At 52.1% G+C, this 24,247-nt stretch overlaps 1 protein-coding gene across 1 annotated transcript in view; it reads left to right on the top strand.

Moving 5' to 3' along the window:
• Positions 1-12,329: 12,329 nt before the first annotated feature.
• cenpv (centromere protein V) overlaps positions 12,330-24,247 on the top strand; it is a 42,809-nt gene continuing 30,891 nt past the window's right edge. Inside the window, exon 1 of the mRNA XM_072470048.1 lies at positions 12,330-12,459. Coding sequence (XP_072326149.1) covers positions 12,422-12,459 — 38 coding nt within the window. The 5' untranslated portion in view covers positions 12,330-12,421. The remainder of the gene's footprint in view (positions 12,460-24,247) is intronic.

Genomic DNA, 24,247 nt, shown 5'->3' with positions numbered 1-24,247 from the left:
TACTAAACGGCCCCGGTAGTGGGGTTACATTAGCCACCCTCCAATCTGTATGGACTGTTCCAGAGTCTATAGAATCCTGGAGGATGACCACCAATGCATCCACTATTTTTAGGGCCACTTCCTTAATTGTTCTGGGATGTAGATTACCGGGCTCTGGAATTTAACGGCCTTCAATCCTTTCAATTTCCCCAACACCATTTCTCTACCAATACTGATTTTCCTTCAGTTCCTCCCGCTCACTAATCTTATTTGTGTCGTTTGTGAAGACAGACCAAAGTTTGTATTTCGTTGATCATTCATTTCTTTGTTCCCCATTATGAATTCCCCTGTTTCTGACTGTAAGGGACCAACATTTGTCTTCACCAATTTTTTTCTCTTTACATAACTATAAAAGTATTCAGTCGGTTTTCATGTTCCCCACAAGCTTACTCTTGTATCTATTTTCCCCTTCTTAATCTGTCCCTTTGTCCTGCTTTGCTGAATTCTATACTGCTCCCATTCCTCAGGTCTCCTGTTTTTCTTGGCCAATTTGTATACCTATTCCCTGGATCTAATATATCTCTAATTTCCTTTGCAAGCCATGGTTTGGCCACCTTTCACATTTATTTTTGTGCCAGACAGGAATAAACAATTGTTGCAGTTTACCCGTGTGCTACAGGCGCCGGAATGTGGCGACTAGGGGCTTTTCACAGTAACTTCATTGAAGCCCACTTGTGACAATAAGTGATTTTCATTTTCAATTTTGAATGTTTGCCAGTGCCTAACCACCATCATCCTTTAAGTAACATTCCCCAATCCATCAAGTCAACTCGCACCTCATAGTTTCCTTTATTAAGATTCAAGACCCTAGTTTCCTCAACCACATAACTCTCCATCTTGAGAAAGAATTATATCATATTATACTTGCTCATCCCCAAGGGGCCTTGCACAACCTGATTGCCAATTTTTCATTGCACAATACCCAGTCTAGGGTGGCCTGTTCTCTACTCCTCAACATTTTGATATAGAAAAACATCCCATTTACACTCCAGGAATTCCTCCTCTACGGTATTGTGATTAATTTGATTTGCCCAATCTATCTGCAGATTAAATTCACCCATAATTACAGATGTTCCTTTATCACATGCGTCTCTCATTTCCTATTTAATGCCACTCCCAACATTACCACTACAGTTTGGGGGTCTATATATAACCCAACATTTTTTGCCCCTTGATGTTTCTTATCTCTACCCATACAGATTCCACATTGTTGGAGCTGCTGGGCAGAATTCTCTGTCAGCTGACACCGGAATCGGGAAAGGCGATTGGGCGGACAATCGATTTTGATGCCCAAATCGCGGCGGGCTTACGCCAAATCGCAATTCTCCGGTGCCTCGAAAGCGGTGTTAATGCGTTTCACTCCGCATGTACAGTAAACACCGTTTGCATATAATTAGCGGGCCCAACCTGGCATTCTCTGGGCCCTCCGTGATTCTCCCCCTCCACTGGGCGGAATTCCCGACAGCAAGGTTCACTTGTGCTTTCAAAAATCATGAAACAGGCGCCGTGGCTGCTGAGAGGGAGAGAGGGAGTGCAGAAGGTGTCCAATATCGCCATAGTTTGTTGACAATTGTGCCGCTGACAGGGGTGCTTCTGCCAGGGCCGGGGGAGAAGCGGGGGTGGCCAGGAGGTGGGCTCTACGGTCGGGGTGGACGGGCAAAGAACACCATTGCCAGGGCCTGCCAGGCAGCCTGCGACTGCGCACACAGCTGACTGCCCACTGTGAATGCCGCGGGTCGGGCCAACCCTCCTAGGTACCCTCTGGTCCCAGCCGACCCATCAACTGGAGGGGCGCGTTCCAGCGCAACCGGTGCGATCTTGTTGGCTGGGATGAATGTGTGTGGGGAGTGCAGTGCTAATATGTGGCTGCAACTTGTCAGCCTCCTGAGTGTCAATCCCCGGTGCTGGCGCTGGTGCTAGCCCCTCAATGGTTGGTGAATCGGTCCAGGTGCAGCGCCAGTTTTGCTGTCGGAAAACTCCACGAATCCTGCCGAATATCTTTCCTCACTATTGCATTTAATTTTCTCTTTAACCGGCAATGCAACTCCATCACCTTTTCCTTTTTGTCTTTCTTTCCTCAATGCTGAATACCCCTGGATGTTCAATTCCCGTGCCTGGTCACCCTGCAGCCACATGTTTTATGATGACATTAATGCAGGACACATCTGTCGTCCCTGTGTGGCAGGCTGCATTCCCCGCTCTTCAACATTAGGAACTTTATTGTAATGCATCAGTGTCATGTGATGAACGGTTACTGCCTTATCATCATATAAGGTGATGTCCCCTTTAAGACCGGGCTTGGTACCTTGAGGTCTCCGCCTCTGGCTCCGCCCATCTGGGAGCCATACATAAAGGGCTGCCTCATGGTCTGTGTAACAGCCAGCTCTCGCCTCTAGCTCTAGCATAGTAGTTATTAGTCTAATAAAGCCTTCTTTACAGTTTAATCTCTAAGCGTCATTATTGAGGGTACCTCAATTTATTAGACTAAACTAGATTCAGGATGGACGCAGGCCTAAAACCAGAGAAGCTCAATCTGGAAGCACAAACGCCGGAGGCGAAGGAAATGTTTAAATACTGGCTGCGGTGCTTTGAGGCCTACCTGGACTCCGCAGAGACTCCCATCCTGGGGCCACGCAAGCTGCGTCTACTCCACGCCCGGGTGAGTCACAGAATCTCCGCCACGCTCGAAAAGGCGATGACTTATGATGAGGCGATCGAGTTGCTCCGCAAGCGGTTTGTCAAACCCATCAATGAGGTGCACGCCCGGCATCTGCTCTCTACCTGCCGGCAGCGCTCGGGGGAATCGCTCGACGAGTTTGTTTAAAATCTCACCGCGCTGGCCAGGGACTGTGACCATCAGGATGTGACAGGGGAAGTCCATATGAACCTGCACATCAGGGACGCTTTCGTGTCCGGCATCCGCTCGACCAACATCCGGCAGCGGCTGCTCGAAAACAGGGCAAACGACCTCCAGGAGACGCTAACGCTCGCCTCCTCGCTGGCGGTGGCCCGACATAACTTGGGTACGTACCCCGCGGACTCTGCCAGCCCCCCCCGGACTTCCTCAGACTCAACCGTATTACAGGCCTGCGCCACGCGGCGACCCGCTCACCATGGGGGCACACCATGCTACTTCTGCGGGCAGGGCCAGCACCCACGCCCACGCTGCCCAGCCCGCTCCGCGATCTGCAGCGACTGCGGGAAGAAAGGCCACTTTGCGAGGGTCTGCCTGGCTAGACCCAGGGGCCAGAAAAACAAAGAACAGCCGGCCCGAAAATCAGGCTCTCAGGCCCGCAGGCCTCGCAATACTGCTGCGCACCGACCCAACACGCCCTCTTCTGACACGTCATCAGCCTCATGCGAATCATGGGAGCGGCCATCTTGTCGGCGGCCATCTTCTCGATCCGACACGTGCAGCCGACGGCGGCGGCCATTTTACGAGTCCGACTCGGCTGAGGACTCCGACTACCCACGACTGGGTGCGATCACCCTCGATCAAACTCGGCCAAAACACCTGCAGAACTCCATGATGTAGGTCCAGGTCAACGGGCATGACACTGCATGCCTCTTCGACTCCGGGAGCACGAAGAGCTTTATTCACCCTGAAATGGTAAGGCGCTGCTCCCTACGCACCCATCCCGCATCCCAAACCCTAGCCCTCGCATCTGGGTCCCACTCGGTACAAATCACGAGGTACTGTATTGTGGATCTCTCGATCCAGGGTGCCAAATACACCCGTTTCAAATTTTATATCCTCCCTCACCTCTGTGCCCCCCTGCTGCTCGGACTGGATTTCCAGTGCAGCCACCGAAGCCTGACACTGAAGTTCGGCGGACCCTTGCCCCCCTCACGGTGTGCTGCCTTGCGACACTGAAAATCGCGCCCCCCTCGCTATTCGCTAACCTCACTCCCGACTGTAAGCCCGTCACCACCAGGAGCCGGCGCTACAGTGCCCAAGATATGACTTTTATCAAGTCAGAGGTCCAGCGTTTACTGGGAGAGGGGGTCATCGAGGCTAGCAACAGCCCTTGGAGAGCGCAAGTGGTGGTAGTCCGGTCCGGGGAGAAGAAACGGATGGTCGTGGATTATAGCCAGACCATAAACCGATTCACGCAGCTTGATGCGTACCCCCTTCCTCACATCGCGGAAATGGTAAATCGGATCGCCCAATACCGAGTCTTTTCCACGGTCGACCTCAAATCCGCCTACCACCAGCTCCCCATCCGACCAAAAGACCGCCCCTATACTGCCTTCGAAGCAGCCGGCCGGCTCTTCCACTTCCTCAGGGTCCCCTTTGGTGTCACAAATGAGGTCTCCGTCTTTCAAAGAGCGATGGACCAAATGGTGGACCAGTACGGTTTGCGGGCTACATACCCGTACTTGGACAATGTCACCATCTGCGGCCATGATCAGCAGGAGCATGACGCTAACCTCAAAAAGTTCCTTCAGACCACCCGAGCCCTTAACCTGACCTATAACGAGGGCAAATGCGTTTTCCACACCACCCGGCTGGCCATCCTCGGCTATGTCGTGGAAGACGGGATCCTAGGTCCCGACCCCGACTGCATGCGCCCCCTTAAGGAACTCCCTCTCCCCCGCAGCCTCAAGGCCCTCAAACGGTGCTTGGGGCTTTTCTCCTATTACGCCCAGTGGGTCCCCAAGTATGCGGACAAAGCCCGCCCACTCCTAAAAACCACCACTTTTCCCCTCTCGGCTGAGGCTCAATTGGCCTTCAACCGCATCAAGGCCGACATCATCAAGGCCGCCATGCACGCGGTGGACGAAACCATCCCTTTCCAGGTAGAGAGCGATGCATCAGACATCACCCTGGCTGCTACCCTCAATCAAGGAGGCAGACCAGTAGCGTTCTTCTCCCGAACCCTCACCGCCTCCGGGGCTCGACACTCTGCAGTCGAAAAGGAGGCACAAGCCATTGTGGAGGCTGTGCGGCACTGGAGACACTACCTCGCCGGTAGGAGGTTTACCCTCGTCACCGACCAACGGTCGGTCGCCTATATGTTCGATAACACGCAACGGGGCAAAATAAAAAACGATAAAATTTTGAGGTGGAGGATCGAACTCTCCACCTACTCGTACGATATCAAGTATCGTCCAGGGGAGCTCAACGAGCCCCCAGATGCCCTGTCCCGCGGCACATGCGCCAACGCGCAGGAGGACCGCCTGCAAGCCATCCACAATGACCTCTGCCACCCGGGGGTTACCCGGCTCGTCCATTTCATCAAGTCCCGCAACCTACCTTATTCAACCAAGGAGGTCAAGGCCATGGTCAGGGCCTGCCAAGTCTGTGCGGAGTGCAAACCACACTTCTATCGGCCAGACAAGGTTCGTCTCGTGAAGGCCTCGGGCCCCTTTGAGCGACTGAGCGTGGACTTCAAGGGGCCCCTCCCATCCACCAACCGTTATGCCTATTTCCTCACCGTGATCGATGAGTTCTCCTGTTTCCCATTCGCCATTCCCTGCCCCGACATGACCTCAGCCACGGTGATTAAGGCACTGCACAGCATCTTCACTCTGTTCGGTTTCCCCACTTATATCCACAGCGACCGGGGTACATCGTTCATGAGCGATGAACTGCGTCAGTATCTGCTCAGCAAAGGCATCGCCTCGAGCAGAACGATCAGTTATAACCTGCGGGGAAACGGGCAGGTGGAGAGGGAGAATGCGACAGTGTGGAAGGCTGTCCTTCTGGCCCTGCGGTCGAGAAATCTCCCAACCACCTGCTGGCAGGAGGTCCTACCCGATGCCCTACACTCCATTAGGTCACTCCTCTGCACGGCCATGAATGAGACCCCTCACAACCGATTGTTTCTCTTCCCCAGGAAGTCTACCTCTGGGGTCTCGCTTCCACCTTGGCTGACAGCTCCGGGACCTGTTCTTCTCCGGAGGTACGCGAGGAGCCATAAAACGGACCCCCTAGTTGAAAAGGTCCGACTGCTCCACTCCAACCCCAGTTACGCCTACGTGGAGTACTCCGACGGCAGGCAAGATACGGTTTCCCTCCGGGATCTGGCACCCGCTGGATCCTCCACCACAGACGCCCCTTCCCGCGCCGCTCCCCTGCAGGACCCGTCGCCCCCTACAACACACCCCCTTCCGGCCCTACCACACGTTGGTGAGCCCCTACCGTGCGCCCCTTTACACACCCCACCGGCGCCGGCACCGCTACCCCCGGCCCTGCCTAGTTCCCCTGCCCCGACCTGAAGCTCCGACCGCTGTGCTCCCGGATGTGCCCTCAACCGGGACGTCCGTGCCCGCCGCACCACCGCCCGAATTGAGGAGGTCGAGGAGGACGATCCGGCCGCCGAGACGGATGAACCTATGATGGCACTTCACCCCCGCCGGACTCTTTTTTTAAACGGGGTGAATGTGATGAACGGTTACTGCCTTATCATCATGTAAGGTGATGTCCCCTTTAAGACTGGGCTTGGAACCCTGGGGACTCTGCCTCTGGCTCCGCCAATCTGGGAACCATATTTCAGGGGCTGCCTCATGGTCTGTGCAGCAGTCAGCTCTCGTCTCTAGCTGTAGCATAGTTATTAGTCTAATAAAGCCTTCTTTACAGTTTAATCTCTAAGCGTCATTATTGAGGGTACCTCATGTCACATTACCAGGCCCATGCATAGCCCCACATCAATTTCTGCATCCACAGGGGCCTGATGTCAGAATGACGGCTTTCAAAAGGCGAGCACGGTTCATAGTGAGTGCTGGAGGCACAGGCGGTGAGTTTGTGGGGGACTGGGTTTGACAGGCATTTCTCCCCAGCAAACTCCAAAGTCTGCTGTCTGTGTGCAGGGCCCCCGGATCATTGAAGTGATGGTGGGTGAGCAGATGCAATGCCAGTGGTGTGAGCTGGTAGCTCTGCTGCCAATCCGCACACCACCAGACTTCACCAACACTGCAGCCGATTCCGTCTTCAATAGGAATATTTCAGTCAATCACACTCAAATACCTCCAAATTGGGTTTTAAAATGGAGCACTTGATACTGGCTTAAAGGCAAACTGGTCTTAAAATGTTTGACAGGATTCTGTTTGCCTTCTTGAAAGCCACAAATATTGACCATGTGACATGTTTCCCTGTGAGTTGAAACATTCTCATCAACACATTCCAACTATACATCACATCAGTGTCGTGTTTCACATTCCAAACAAGCTTTCTGACTCTGAAAACAGATTCCCCTTCGTGTTTATCTGATTTATTGCCACTGTGTAACTCTTGTGCGCATCTCTCCACATAGACAATCAAGTTCACATTACTGAGGTCACTGATTCCAATCATAGGCTGATACTGTTCACAAAATAAAATGCAGCGTCCATGGGTGTCCTACAGGCTAACAGGTTGTTTTGGCACACAATGTCCTAATGTGCTCAGCAAAACAACTTGATTCGGATTCTCCATCATCGTTCTTCTCATTAGTCATTCATAACATGAATAGATCAGGAATTTCCTGCCCATGAAGGCTGAATATAGATATGACACTGGTCAAGACTATTTATTTACCAGCACAGCTGAACAGAACAACATAGAAAGATTTCATAGAATCATTGAATTTACAGTGCAGAAGGAGCCCATTCGGCCCATTGAGTCTGCACCGGCCCTTAGAAAGAGCACCCTACCCAAGCCCACACCTCCACCGTATCCCCATAACCCAGTAACCCCACCCAACACTAAGGGCAATTTTGGACACTAAGGCCAATTTAACATGGCCAATCCACCTAACCTGCACATCTTTGGACTGTGGGAGGATGTGCAGACTCCGCACAGGCAGTGACCCAAGCCGGGAATCGAACCTGGGACCCTGGAGCTGTGAAGCAATTGTGCTACCCACTATGCTACCGTGCTGCCCTAACATAGGGCAATCTAACTATAGTACGTCCATTGGTTCCCCTTTATCCACAGCTCATGGACGGGATTCTCTGTTGACTCACGCTGGAATAGCGAAACGCGATTGGGCGGAGAATAGGTTCCGACGCCAAAATCGCGGCGGGCACCGATTTGACGCCAAATCGAAATTCTTCCATCACTTCGACAGCGGCGTCGATGCGTACCGGATCGCACGTACAGTAAACACCGCTTGCATATCATTAGCGGGCCCGACCCGGTATTCCCCGCGTCCTCCGCGATTCTCCGCTTCCGATAGGCTGAGTTCCCGATGGCACGGTTCACTTGTATGTGAACCGGCATCATGGCTGCTGAGGGAGAGAGAGAGAGGAGGTAAGATACAGAGAGGAGCGACAGTGGGCTGCCGGGCCGGACACTGGCCGGGCTGGCTGTGGTGGGAGGGCCCTGTCAGGGTCAGGGGAGGGGCGTTGACGAGGGAACAGGCCGGGGTAACCCCCTGCGGGACTGGGGCGGTGCCCAGGCACGGGTCGCTATTACCACGGCCATCTTGCTGCGCACCCACTGACCACCTACCCTGCCTCCTGATTCTGTAGAGTGACACCGGCCATACGGGTACCCCCCAGCATCCGGCCACCATCCACCGCAGGCCCACCCAGCGGAGAGGGCATCAGCGGACTGTGCAGCAGAGGGGCAGGTGGCAACCGCCCAGGATGGAGAGCCGGCCGCCCCACAGACCGAGGAGGAGGAGCTGCCAAGGAGGTGCCGTCTGAGGCCTCATGTCATTTGATGATCTGCCGGACCGGGCATGCCGTTGAGCAAGACTCTGGCTGAGCAGAGAGACAGTGCGACATATCTGCCAGATGATGGCACACCTGGCATTGCGGGGGTATAGGGGAGGATCTCTCCCAGTGGCCATCAAGGTGATGGTCGCCCTGACCCTTCACACTCCGGGCTCCTTTCTGTCACTGAGTGGGGACCTGTCCGGGATCCCACAGACCTCGGTGCACAGGTGCATCCACACCATCATGGAGGCCCTGTATGCCCAGGCGGTTCAATGTGAACCAAGCCCACCAGGATGCCCGGGCGGCGGTGTTCACCACCATCGCCGAGATGCCCCATGTCCAGGGGGTGATTGGCGAGATGCCCCGTGTCCAGGGGGTGATTGGCGAGATGCCCCGTGTCCAGGGGGTGATCGGCGAGATGCCCCGTGTCCAGGGGGTGATTGGCAGGATGCCCCGGGTCCAGGGGGTGATCGGCGGGATGCCCCGTGTCCAGGGGGTGATTGGCGGGATGCCCCGGGTCCAGGGGGTGATCGGCGAGATGCCCCGTGTCCAGGGGGTGATTGGCGGGATGCCCCGGGTCCAGGGGGTGATCGGCGGGATGCCCCGTGTCCAGGGGGTGATCGGCGAGATGCCCCGTGTCCAGGGGGTGATCGGCGAGATGCCCCGTGTCCAGGGGGTGATCGGCGAGATGCCCCGTGTCCAGGGGGTGATTGGCGGGATGCCCCGGGTCCAGGGGGTGATCGGCGGGATGCATGTCCCCCTTACGAGCACCTGCAGATGACAGGCCGCTCTACACCACTTGATGAATGTGCAGCTGATATGAGACCATCATTCACCTCTGTGCCCGATACCCGGGCAGTGTGCACAACGCCTTCACCACAGAATTTACAGTGCAGAAGGAGACCATTCGGCCCATTGAGTCTGCACCGGCTCTTAGAAAGAGCACCCTACTTAAGCTCATACCTCCACCCTATCCCCGTAACCCCAACTCACCTTTTATTTTGAACACTAAGGGCAATTTATCACGGCCAATCCACCTAACCTGCACATCTTTGGACTGTGGGAGGAAACCGGAGCACCTGGAGGAAACCCACGCAGACACGGGGAGGATGTGCAGACTCCGCACAGACAATGACCCAAGCCGGGAATCGAACCTGGGACCCTGGAGCTGTGAAGCAACTGTGCTAACCACTGTGCTGCCCATCCTGGCACATTTGACGATTCGTGGCATGTTCGAGACGCTCCTCCGGCTGGGGTGTTGGGTCCTGGGTGACGGGTTATCCGCTGCAGTCTTGGCTGATGATAACGATCCGGAGGCCACAGAGCGGCACAGAGACCCACTACAACGACGCCCATACAGTGACCAGGTGCATGATCGAGTGGTGCTTCAGCCTCCTAAAGATGCAGTTCAGGTGCCTGGACTGCTCTGGAGGAGCCATCCAGTATGATGCTGAGAAAGTCGTCCGCATTGTGGTGGCCTGCTGCCTCCTCCACATCGCGCAGTCGAGGGACGATGTGGAGGACGCAGGATGAGGAACGGCAGGCCTCATCCGACGAGGAGAATGTGAGGGAAGGTGAGGGTGGGCAGGACATGGGGCCCTGGGAGGCCGCATGACGTGTGTGCCAGGGCCAACGTGCACGGGGCACTCTGATCGTCTCCAAGTCCTAGTCTGACCTTTTTTTTCTTGACCTGTTATTGTGTTCCAATGAAGCTCACTGGAGGTGTTGAGGGAACAACTGTTTTAATTGACAGAAGTGTCACAGAACTGATTTGCAATTATTGGCAAAAGAAGCCACAGTGACATGAGTAAATTATTTTTAACACTGAGCTATTAAGATCTGGAATGAACTGTCTGAGGGTAGGGTGGAGGCAGATTCAATCATGGCTGTGAGGAATTTCAGGGGAGTGGCACTGGTAAGCTGCTCTTCCAGAGAGCCAGCACAGACAAGTTGGGCTGAATGGCCTCTTGCACTGTGTTAATTCTATGAATCTTTGAAACTTGGTCAACAATCACTTTGGATGGAGCTGTCAGGTACAATGTTGCAATGTGCAGTGTGTTAAGACCATAAGACATAGGAGCAGAATTAGGTCACTCAGCGTATCGAGCCTGCTCCACCATTCGATCATGGCTGATATTCTCCTGCCTTCTCCCCATAACCCCTGATCCCCTTATTAATCAAGAACCTGGGTGGGATTCTCCATTGCCTGACGCCGATATCTTAATCGGCGATCGGGTGGAGAATCCTTTCCGACGCCCAAATTGGGGGCGGCACTGGTTTGAGAGTCTCCGCGGTTTGAGAGTCTCCGCCCCCTCTGAAATGGCACTATTGCGCCGTTAGAATGGCGTTGGCCTGTCATCGGAAGGCTCTCCCCCAATGGGCCGAGATCCTGACCGCGTGGTTGATGTGTTGTCTGAGTGGTCGGGAACCTAGCGTGGCAGCCGTGGCCTGTGTCCAGCACCGCCACACTCGGGCCAGGAGCTGTGCCGCTGGCCGGGTGGGGCTTCCGCAAGGGCTGGGGGATTGGTGGGGTGGCCAGGGGTTGTTCTGTGGGGCAGTGTGTGGTGCAACCGCCGCAGGTCATCACCATGCGCATGAACGGCCACGGACCTGGGCATTCTCCAGCCGTTTTTGGCGTGGGAGCTGGGAGTTTCACCCGCCGCTGCTGCTGGCCCCTCACCGGTCCCGGAATCGGTGAGGGTTCGCCGCCGATTTTGCCGTCGTAAAATGCCCAGGAATTTTCCGTTTCAACAGTGATTTGGCCTCCACAGCCTTCTGCGGCAAAGAGCTCCACAGATTCACCACCCTCTGGCTGAAGAAATTCCTCCTCATCTCAGTTTTAAAGGATCGTCCCTTTAGTCTGAGATGGTGTCCTCTGGTTCTAGTTTTTCTTACTCGTGGAAACCCTCTCCACGTCCACTCTATCCAGGCCTCGCAGTATCCTGTAAGTTCTATGTTTCGTAGAAGGCTGGAACCAAGATTATGGTCAGCACAGTAACACAGTGGTTAGCACTGTTGTTTCACAGCGCAGGGTCCCAGGTTCAATTCCCGCTTGGGTCACTGTCAGTGTGGAGTCTCACATTCTCCCTGTGTCTACGAGGGTTTCCTCCGGGTGCTCCGGTTTCCTCCCACAAGTCCCGAAAGACGTGCTGTTAGGTGAATTGGACATTCTGAATTCTCCCTCTGTGTACCTGAACAGGCGCCGGAATGTGGCGACTAGGGGCTTTTCACAGTAACTTTATTGCAGTGTTAATGTAAGCCTACTTGTGACAATAATAAAGATTATTATTATTTACCCTTTCCTCTGCTTTTAAGAATGATAATTTCGCTTCTGGAGTTTCACCATCTGATTCCCTGCCACATGAACCTCTTGTCCACTCTGGCCAAAGTTCCTCCTTCAGTGTAAGGTCCAGAATTGAACACTTCATTCCAGCTGAGGTCTAACTAATGGTTCCTAAAACCTTCTCTTCATTTCTCGCTATCGAGCGAATAAACCCAAAACGTGAACAGGGTTTTCCGAGGCCGCCACCTCCAAATCTCGGGATTCTCCTTCACATTTAGTTTAGATTCAGTCCCCCCCCCCCCCCCGGGCCCGGTGCCCCGAGCGGCTGGATTGGGTTAGATTTGCTCAGAGCTCCTCCTCACCGACACTCCAAGACCTGGAATTCCCGGCCTGGGTTTGTGCGATTCCCAGCCGCGGCTGCACAGCTCCCAGACCCGGAATTGCCGGCTCTGCGCCATGGACACGGACCCGCAGCAGCCCAGCAGCCGGCACAGGTCAGACCCGCTCATTCCGCACTCACTGGGGTTTGGGGGGAATCTGTGCCCGAAATCCCGGCACCGCCACCTTCAGAGACATCCCCAGGGACACCCCCAATCCCCCAGGGACATTCCCCAATCCCCCAGGGACATTCCCAATCCCCAGGGACATTCCCAATCCCCAGGGACATTCCCCAATCCCCCAGGGCCATTCCCCAGGGACACCCCCAATCCCCCAGGGACATTCCCCAATCCCCCAGTGACATTCCCAATCCCCCAGGGACATTCCCCAATCCCCAGGGACACCCCCAATCCCCCAGGGACATTCCCCAATCCCCCAGGGACATTCCCAATCCCCCAGGGACATTCCCCAATCCCCAGGGACATTCCCCAATCCCCCAGGGACATTCCCAATCCCCAGGGACACCCCCAATCCCCCAGGGACACCCCCAATCCCCCAGGGACATTCCCAATCCCCAGGGACATTCCCCAATCCCCCAGGGACAATTCCAAGTCCCCCAGGGCCATTCCACAATCCCCCAGGGACATTCCCAATCCCCCAGGGACATTCCCAATCCCCAGGGACATTCCCCAATCCCCCAGGGACAATTCCCAGTCCCCCAGGGCCATTCCACAATCCCCCAGGGACATTCCCAATCCCCCAGGGACATTCCCAATCCCCAGGGACATTCCCAATCCTCCAGGGACATTCCCAATCCCCAGGGACATTCCCCAATCCCCCAGGGACAATTCCCAGTCCCCCAGGGCCATTCCACAATCCCCCAGGGCCATTCCCCAATCCCCCAGGGCCATTCCCCAGGGACAATCCACAATCCCCCAGGGACATTCCCCAATCCCCCTGGGACATTCCCAAATTCCCAGGGACATTCCCCAATCCCCCAGGGACACCCCCAATCCCCCAGGGTCATTCCCCAATCCCAGTGACATTCCCCAACCCCCCAGGGACATTCCCCAATCCCCAGGGACATTCCCCAGGGACAATCCCCAAATCCCCACAGACAATCCCCCAATCCCCAGGGACAATCCCCAATCCCCCAGGGACATTCCCCCAATGCCCAGGCACATCCCACAATCCCCAGGGACAATTCCCCAGGGACAATCCCCAGGGCCAAATCCCCAGGGACAAACCCCCAGGGACAATTCCCAGTCCCCCAGGGCCATTCCACAATCCCCCAGGGACATTCCCCAATCCCCGAAGGACATTCCCAATCCCCAGGGACACCCCCAATCACCCAGGGACAATCCCGCAGGGCCATTCCCCAATTCCCCAGGGACATTCCCCAATCCCCCAGGGCCATTCCCCAATCCCCAGGGACAATCCCCCAGGGACATTCCACAATCTCTCAGGGACATTATGCACCCGCCGCCATGCGGGAAGGTTATCGGCGCCGGGAACGCAGAAACTTCGGGAGCGGAGAAGCCGAGAGTCCCGGGGAGGGAATTAAATCCCCCCCCCCACCCCCACACCCCTCACTGTAACGCTCTGATATACTCCACACCCCTCATAGTAACACTCTGATATACCCCACACCCCTCACGGTAACACTCTGATATACCCCACACCCCTCACTGTAACACTCTGATATATCCCACACCCGTCACTGTAACACTCTGATATACCCCACACCCCTCACTGTAACACTCTGATATACCCCTCACTGTAACACTCTGATATATCCCACACCGCTCACTGTAACACTCTGATATACCCCACACCCCTCACTGTAACACTCTGATATACCCCTCACTGTAACACTCTGATATACCCCACACCCCTCACTGTAACACTCTGATATACCCCACACCCTTCACTGTAACGCTCTGATATATCCCACACCCCTCACTGTAACACTCTGATATACCCCACACCCCGCACTGTAACACTCTGATATACCCCTCACTGTAACACTCTGATATACCCCACACCCCTCACTGTAACACTCTGATATACCCCACACCCTTCACTGTAACGCTCTGATATATCCCACACTCCTCACAGTAACACTCTGATATATCCCACACCTCTCACTGTAACACTCTGATATACCCCACACCCCTCACTGTAACACTCTGATATACCCCACATCCCTCACTGTAACACACTGATACACCCACACTCCTCACTGCAACACTCTGATATACACCACACCCCTCACTGTAACACTGATATATCCCACACTCCTCAGTGTAACACTCTGATATACCCCACACCCCTCACTGTAACACTGATATATCCCACACTCCTCAGTGTAACACTCTGATATACCCCACACCCCTCACTGTAACACTCTGATATACCAGACACCCCTCACTGTAATACTCTGATATACCCCACACCCCTCACTGTTATATTCTGATATACCCACACCCCTCACTGTAACATAGAACATAACAGCGCAGTACAGGCCCTTCGGCCCTCGACGTTGCGCCGACCTGTGAAACCACTCTAAAGCGCATCTACACTATTCCCTTATCGTCCATATGTCTATCCAATGACCAAGTGAATGACCTTAGTGTTGGTGAGTCCACTACTGTTGCAGGCAGGGCATTCCACGCACTTACTACTCTCGGAGCAAAGAACCTACCTCTGACATCTGTCCTATATCTATCTCCCCTCAACTTAAAAGCTATGTCCCCTCGTGCTAGACATCACCATCCGAGGAAAAAGGCTCTCACTGTCCACCCTATCCAATCCTCTGATCATCTTGTATGCCTCAATTAAGTCACCTCTTAACCTTCTTCTCTCTAACGAAAACAGCCTCAAGTCCCTGAGCCTTTCCTCATAAGATCTTCCCTCCATACCAGGCAACATTCTGGTGAATCTCCTCTGCACCCTTTCCAACGCTTCCACATCCTTCCTAGAATGCGGCGACCAGAATTGTACGCAATACTCCAAATGCGGCCGCACCAGAGTTTTGTACAGTTGCCACATGACTTCATGATATATCCCACTCTGATATATCTGAGGGATATATCCCTCAGTAACACTCTGATATATCCCACACCCATCACTGTAACACTCTAATATACCCCACACACCTCACTGTAACACTCTGATATACCCCACACCCTTCACAGTAACACCGATATACCCCACACCCCTCACTGTAACACTCTGATATACCCACACCCCTAACTGTAACACACTGATATATCCCACACCCCTCACTGTAACACTCTGATATATCCCTCACCCCTCACTGTCACACTGATATACCCCACACCCCTCACTGTAACACTGATATACCCCACACCCCTCACTGTAACACTGATATACCCCACACTCCTCACTGTAACACTCTGATATATCCCACACCCCTCACTGTAACACTCTGATATATCCCACACCCCTCACTGTAACACTCTGATATACCCCACACCACGCACTGTAACACGCTGATATATCCCACACCCTCACTGTAACACTCTGATATATCCCACACCCCTCACTGTAACACTGATATATCCCACACCCCTCACTGTAACACTGATATACCCCACACCCCTCACTGTAACACTGATATATCCCACACCCCTCACTGTAACACTGATATATCCCACACCCCTCACTGTAACTCTGATATACCCCACACCCCTCACTGTAACACTCTGATATACCCCACACCCGTCACTGTAACACTGATATATCCCACACCCCTCACTGTAACACTCTGATATATCCCACACCCCTCACAGTAACACTCTGATATACCCCACACCCCTCACTGTAACACTCTGATATATCCCACACCCCTCACAGTAACACTCTGATATACCCCACGCCCCTCACTGTAACACTGATATATCCCACACCCCTCACTGTAACACTGATATATCCCACACCCCTCACTGTAACACTGATATATCCCACACCCCTCACTGTAACACTGATATACCCCACACCCCTCACTGTAACACTGATATATCCCACACCGCTCACTGTAACAGTCTGATATATCCCCCACCCCTCACTGTAACTCTCTGATATACCCCACACCCCTCACTGTAACACTGATATACCCCACACCCCTCACTGTGATGCTCTGTTATATCCCACACCCCTCAATGTAGCACTATGATATATCCCACACCCCTCACTGTAACACTCTGATATACCCACACCCCTCGCTGTAACACTGATATACCCCACACCCCTCACTGTAACAGTCTGATATGCCACACACCCCTCACTGTGATGCTCTGTTATATCCCACACCCCTCAATGTAGCACTATGATATATCCCACACCCCACACTGTAACACTGATATACCCCACACCCCTCACTGTAACAGTCTGATATGCCACACACCCCTCACTGTGATGCTCTGTTATATCCCACACCCCTCAATGTAGCACTATGATATATCCCACACCCCTCACTGTAACACTCTGATATACCCACACCCCTCGCTGTAACACTGATATACCCCACACCCCTCACTGTAACAGTCTGATATGCCACACACCCCTCACTGTGATGCTCTGTTATATCCCACACCCCTCAATGTAGCACTATGATGTACCCCACACCCCTCACTGTAACTCTGATATACCCCACACCCGTCACTGTAACACTGATATATCCCACACCCCTCACTGTAACACTCTGATATACCCCACACCCCTCACTGTAACACTCTGATATACCCCACACACCTCACTGTAACACTGATATATCCCACACCCCTCACTGTAACTCTGATACACCCCACACCCCTCACTGTAACACTCTGATATACCCCACACCCGTCACTGTAACACTGATATATCCCACACCCCTCACTGTAACACTGATATATCCCACACCCCTCACTGTAACTCTGATATACCCCACACCCCTCACTGTAACACTCTGATATACCCCACACCCGTCACTGTAACACTGATATATCCCACACCCCTCACTGTAACACTCTGATATATCCCACACCCCTCACAGTAACACTCTGATATACCCCACACCCCTCACTGTAACACTCTGATATATCCCACACCCCTCACAGTAACACTCTGATATACCCCACGCCCCTCACTGTAACACTGATATATCCCACACCCCTCACTGTAACACTGATATATCCCACACCCCTCACTGTAACACTGATATATCCCACACCCCTCACTGTAACACTGATATACCCCACACCCCTCACTGTAACACTGATATATCCCACACCGCTCACTGTAACAGTCTGATATATCCCCCACCCCTCACTGTAACTCTCTGATATACCCCACACCCCTCACTGTAACACTGATATACCCCACACCCCTCACTGTGATGCTCTGTTATATCCCACACCCCTCAATGTAGCACTATGATATATCCCACACCCCTCACTGTAACACTCTGATATACCCACACCCCTCGCTGTAACACTGATATACCCCACACCCCTCACTGTAACAGTCTGATATGCCACACACCCCTCACTGTGATGCTCTGTTATATCCCACACCCCTCAATGTAGCACTATGATATATCCCACACCCCACACTGTAACACTGATATACCCCACACCCCTCACTGTAACAGTCTGATATGCCACACACCCCTCACTGTGATGCTCTGTTATATCCCACACCCCTCAATGTAGCACTATGATATATCCCACACCCCTCACTGTAACACTCTGATATACCCACACCCCTCGCTGTAACACTGATATACCCCACACCCCTCACTGTAACAGTCTGATATGCCACACACCCCTCACTGTGATGCTCTGTTATATCCCACACCCCTCAATGTAGCACTATGATGTACCCCACACCCCTCACTGTAACTCTGATATACCCCACACCCGTCACTGTAACACTGATATATCCCACACCCCTCACTGTAACACTCTGATATACCCCACACCCCTCACTGTAACACTCTGATATACCCCACACACCTCACTGTAACACTGATATATCCCACACCCCTCACTGTAACTCTGATACACCCCACACCCCTCACTGTAACACTCTGATATACCCCACACCCGTCACTGTAACACTGATATATCCCACACCCCTCACTGTAACACTGTTATATCCCACACCCCTCACTGTAACTCTGATATACCCCACACCCCTCACTGTAACACTCTGATATACCCCACACCCGTCACTGTAACACTCTGATATACCAGACACCCCTCACTGTAACACTGATATATCTCACACCCCTCACTGTAACACTCTGATATACCAGACACCCCTCACTGTAACACTCTGATATATCCCACACCCCTCACTGTAACACACTGATATACCCCACACCCCTCACTGTAACACTCTGATATACCCCACACCCCTCACTGTAACACTCTGATATACCCCACACCCGTCACTGTAACACTCTGATATCCCCACACCCGTCACTGTAACACTGATATATCCCACACCCCTCACTGTAACACTCTGATATATCCCACACCCCTCACTGTAACACTCTGATATATCCCACACCCCTCACAGTAACACTCTGATATACCCCACGCCCCTCACTGTAACACTCTGATATATCCCACACCCCTCACTGTAACACTCTGATATATCCCACACCCCTCACTGTAACACTCTGATATACCCCACACCCCTCACTGTAACACTGATATACCCCACGCCCCTCACTGTAACACTGATATATCCCACACCGCTCACTGTAACAGTCTGATATATCCCCCACCCCTCACTGTAACTCTCTGATATACCCCACACCCCTCACTGTAACACTGATATACCCCACACCCCTCACTGTAACAGTCTGATATGCCACACACCCCTCACTGTGATGCTCTGTTATATCCCACACCCCTCAATGTAGCAATATGATGTACCCCACACCCCTCACTGTAACACTCTGATATACCCCACACCCCTCACTGTAACACTCTGATGTACCCCACACCCCTCACTGTAACACTCTGATAATACCCCACACCCCTCACTGTGACACTCTGATATACCCCACACCCCGCACTGTCACACTCTGATATACCCCACACCCCTCACTGTAACACTGATATACCCCACACCCCTCACTGTAACACTGATATACCCCACACCCCTCACTGTAACACTGTGCTATACCCCACACCCCTCACTGTTACGCTCAGATATACCCCACACCGCTCACTGTCACACTCTGACATACCCCACACCCCTCACTGTAACACTCTGATATACCCACACCCCTCACTATAACGCTCTGATATACCCCACACCTCTCACTGTAACACTCTGATATACACCACACCCCTCACTGTAACACTGGTATATCCCACACCCCTCAGTGTAACACTCTGATATACCCCACACCCCTCACTGTAACACTCTGATATACCAGACACCCCTCACTGTAACACTCTGATATACCCCACACCCCTCACTGTAATATTCTGATATACCCACACCCCTCACTGTCACACTCTGATATACCCCACACCCCTCACTGTAACATAGAACATAACAGCGCAGTACAGGCCCTTCGAACCCTCGATGTTGCGCCAACCTGTGAAACCACTCTAAAGCGCATCTACACTATTCCCTTATCGTCCATATGTCTATCCAATGACCATTTGAATGACCTTAGTGTTGGTGAGTCCACTACTGTTGCAGGCAGGGCATTCCACGCCCTTACTACTCTCGGAGTAAAGAACCTACCTCTGACATCTGTCCTATATCTATCTCCCCTCAACTTAAAAGCTATGTCACCTCGTGCTAGACATCACCATCCGAGGAAAAAGGCTCGCACTGTCCACCCTATCCAATCTTCTGATCATCTTGTATGCCTCAATTAAGTCACCTCTTAACCTTCTTCTCTCTAACGAAAACAGCCTCAAGTCCCTGAGCCTTTCCTCATAAGATCTTCCCTCCATACCAGGCAACATTCTGGTAAATCTCCTCTGCACCCTTTCCAATGCTTCCACATCCTTCCTAGAATGCGGCGACCAGAATTGTACGCAATACTCCAAATGCGGCCGCACCATAGTTTTGTGCAGCTGCAACATGACTTCATGATATATCCCACTCTGATATATCTGAGGGATATATCCCTCAGTAACACTCTGATATATCTCACACCCCTCACTGTAACACTCTAATATACCCCACACACCTCACTGTAACACTCTGATATACCCCACACCCCTCAGTGTAACACTCTGATATACCCACACCCCTAACTGTAACACACTGATATATCCCACACCCCTCACTGTAACACTCTGATATATCCCTCACCCCTCACTGTAACACTCTGATATACCCCACACCCCTCACTGTAACACTCTGATATACCCCACACCCCTCACTGTAACACTGATATACCCCACACCCCTCACTGTAACTCTGATATATCCCACACCCCTCACTGTAACACTGATATACCCCACACCCCTCACTGTAACACTGATATACCCCACACCCCTCACTGTAACACTGATATACCCCACACCCCTCACTGTAACACTGATATATCCCACACCCCTCACTGTAACACTCTGATATATCCCACACCCCTCACTGTAACACACTGATATACCAGACACCCCTCACTGTAACACTGTGATATACCCCACACTCCTCTGTAATTCTCTGATATACCCCAAACTCCTCACTGTAACACTGATATACCCCACACCCCTCACTGTAACACTGATATACCCACACCCCTAACTGTAACACTGATATATCCCACACCCCTCACTGTAACACTCTTTTATATCACACACCCCTCACTGTAACACTCTGATATACCCCACACACCTCACTGTAACACTCTGATATATCCCACACCCCTCACTGTAACACTCTGATATACCCCACACCCCTAACTGTAACACGCTGATATATCCCACACCCCTCACTGTAACATTCTGATATATCCCACACCCCTCACAGTAACATTCTGATATACCCCACGCCCCTCACTGTAACACTCTGATATATCCCACACCCCTCCCTTTAACACTCTGATATATCCCACACCTCTCGCTGTAACACTCTGATATACCCCCACCCCTCACTGTAACACACTGATACACCCACACTCCTCACTGTAACACTGATATATCCCACACCCCTCACTGTAACACTGATATATCCCACACCCCTCACTGTAACACTCTGATATACCCCACACCCCTCACTGTAACACTGTGCTGTACCCCACACCGCTCACTGTAACACTCTGATATATCCCACACCTCTCACTGTAACACTCTGATATATCCCACACTCCTCACAGTAACACTCTGATATATCCCACACCCCTCACTGTAACACTCTGATATATCCCACACCCCTCACTGTAACACTCTGATATATCCCACACCCCTCCTGTAACACTCTGATATACCCCACACCCCTCACTGTAACACGCTGATACACCCACACTCCTTACTGTAACACTGATATACCCCACACCCCTCACTGTAACACTGATATATCCCACACCCCTCGCTGTAACACTGATATATCCCACACCCCTCACTGTAAAACTCTGATATACCCCACACCCCTCACTGTAACACTGTGCTGTACCCCACACCGCTCACTGTAACACTCTGATATATCCCACACCTCTCACTGTAACACTCTGATATATCCCACACTCCTCACAGTAACACTCTGATATATCCCACACCCCTCACTGTAACACTCTGATATATCCCACACCCCTCACTGTAACACTCTGATATATCCCACACCCCTCCTGTAACACTCTGATATACCCCACACCCCTCACTGTAACACACTGATACACCCACACTCCTTACTGTAACACTGATATACCCCACACCCCTCACTGTAACACTGATATATCCCACACCCCTCACTGTAACACTGATATCTCCCACACCCCTCACTGTAAAACTCTGATATACCCCACACCCCTCAGTGTAACACTGTGCTATACCCCACCCCTCTCACTGTAACACTCTGATATACCCCACACCCCTCACTGTAACACTCTGATATATCCCACACCCCTCACTGTAACATTCTGATATATCCCACACCCCTCACTATAACACTCTGATATATCCCACACCCCTCACTGTAACACTCTGATATATCCCACACCCCTCACTGTAACACTCTGATATACCCCACACCCCTAACTGTAACACTCTGATATACCCCACACCCCTCACTGTAACACTCTGATATATCCCACACCCCTCACTGTAACACTCTGATATACCCCACACCCCTCACTGTAACACTGATATACCCCACACCCCTCACTGTAACACTGATATACCCCACACCCCTCACTGTAACACTCTGATATATCCCACACCCCTCACTGTAACACACTGATATACCAGACACCCCTCACTGTAACACTCTGATATACCCCACACTCCTCTGTAATTCTCTGATATACCCCAAACTCCTCACTGTAACACTGATATACCCCACACCCCTCACTGTAACACTGATATACCCCACACCCCTCACTGTAACACTTATATATCCCACACCCCTCACTGTAACACTCTTTTATATCACACACCCCTCACTGTAACACTCTGATATACCCCACACCCCTAACTGTAACACTCTGATATACCCCACACCCCTCACTGTAACACTGATATACCCCACACCCCTCACTGTAACACTGATATACCCCACACCCCCCACTGTAACACTCTGATATATCCCACACCCCTCACTGTAGCACACTGATATACCAGACACCCCTCACTGTAACACTCTGATATACCCCACACTCCTCTGTAATTCTCTGATATACCCCAAACTCCTCACTGTAACACTGATATACCCCACACCCCTCACTGTAACACTGATATACCCCACACCCCTCACTGTAACACTTATATATCCCACACCCCTCACTGTAACACTCTTTTATATCACACACCCCTCACTGTAACACTCTGATATACCCCACACCCCTAACTGTAACACTCTGATATACCCCACACCCCTCACTGTAACACTGATATACCCCACACCCCTCACTGTAACAGTGATATATCCCACACCCCTCACTGTAACACTCTGATATATCCCACACCCCTCACTGTAACACTCTGATATACCCCACACCCAGCACTGTAACACACTGATATATACCACACCCCTCACTGTAACACTCTGATATATCCCACACACCTCACTGTAACACTCTGATATACCCCACACCCAGCACTGTAACACTGATATATCCCACACCCCTCACTGTAACACTCTGATATACCCCACACCCAGCACTGTAACACTCTGATATACCCACACCCCTAACTGTAACACACTGATATATCCCACACCCCTCACTGTAACACTCTGATATATCCCTCACCCCTCACTATCACACTCTGACATACCCCACACCCCTCACTGTAACACTGATATACCCCACACCCCTCACTGTAACACTGATATACCCCACACCCCTCACTGTAACACTGATATATCCCACACCCCTCACTGTAACACTCTGAAATATCCCACACCCCTCACTGTAACACACTGATATACCAGACACCCCTCACTGTAACACTGTGATATACCACACACTCCTCTGTAATTCTCTGATATACCCCAAACTCCTCACTGTAACACTGATATACCCCACACCCCTCACTGTAACACTGATATACCCACACCCCTAACTGTAACACTGATATATCCCACACCCCTCACTGTAACACTCTTTTATATCACACACCCCTCACTGTAACACTCTGATATACCCCACACACCTCACTGTAACACTCTGATATATCCCACACCCCTCACTGTAACACTCTGATA

This window comes from Scyliorhinus torazame, chromosome 12 (assembly GCF_047496885.1).
Source record: "Scyliorhinus torazame isolate Kashiwa2021f chromosome 12, sScyTor2.1, whole genome shotgun sequence".
Taxonomy (NCBI): domain Eukaryota; kingdom Metazoa; phylum Chordata; class Chondrichthyes; order Carcharhiniformes; family Scyliorhinidae; genus Scyliorhinus; species Scyliorhinus torazame.
This window is presented reverse-complemented; position numbering and strand designations above follow the sequence as displayed.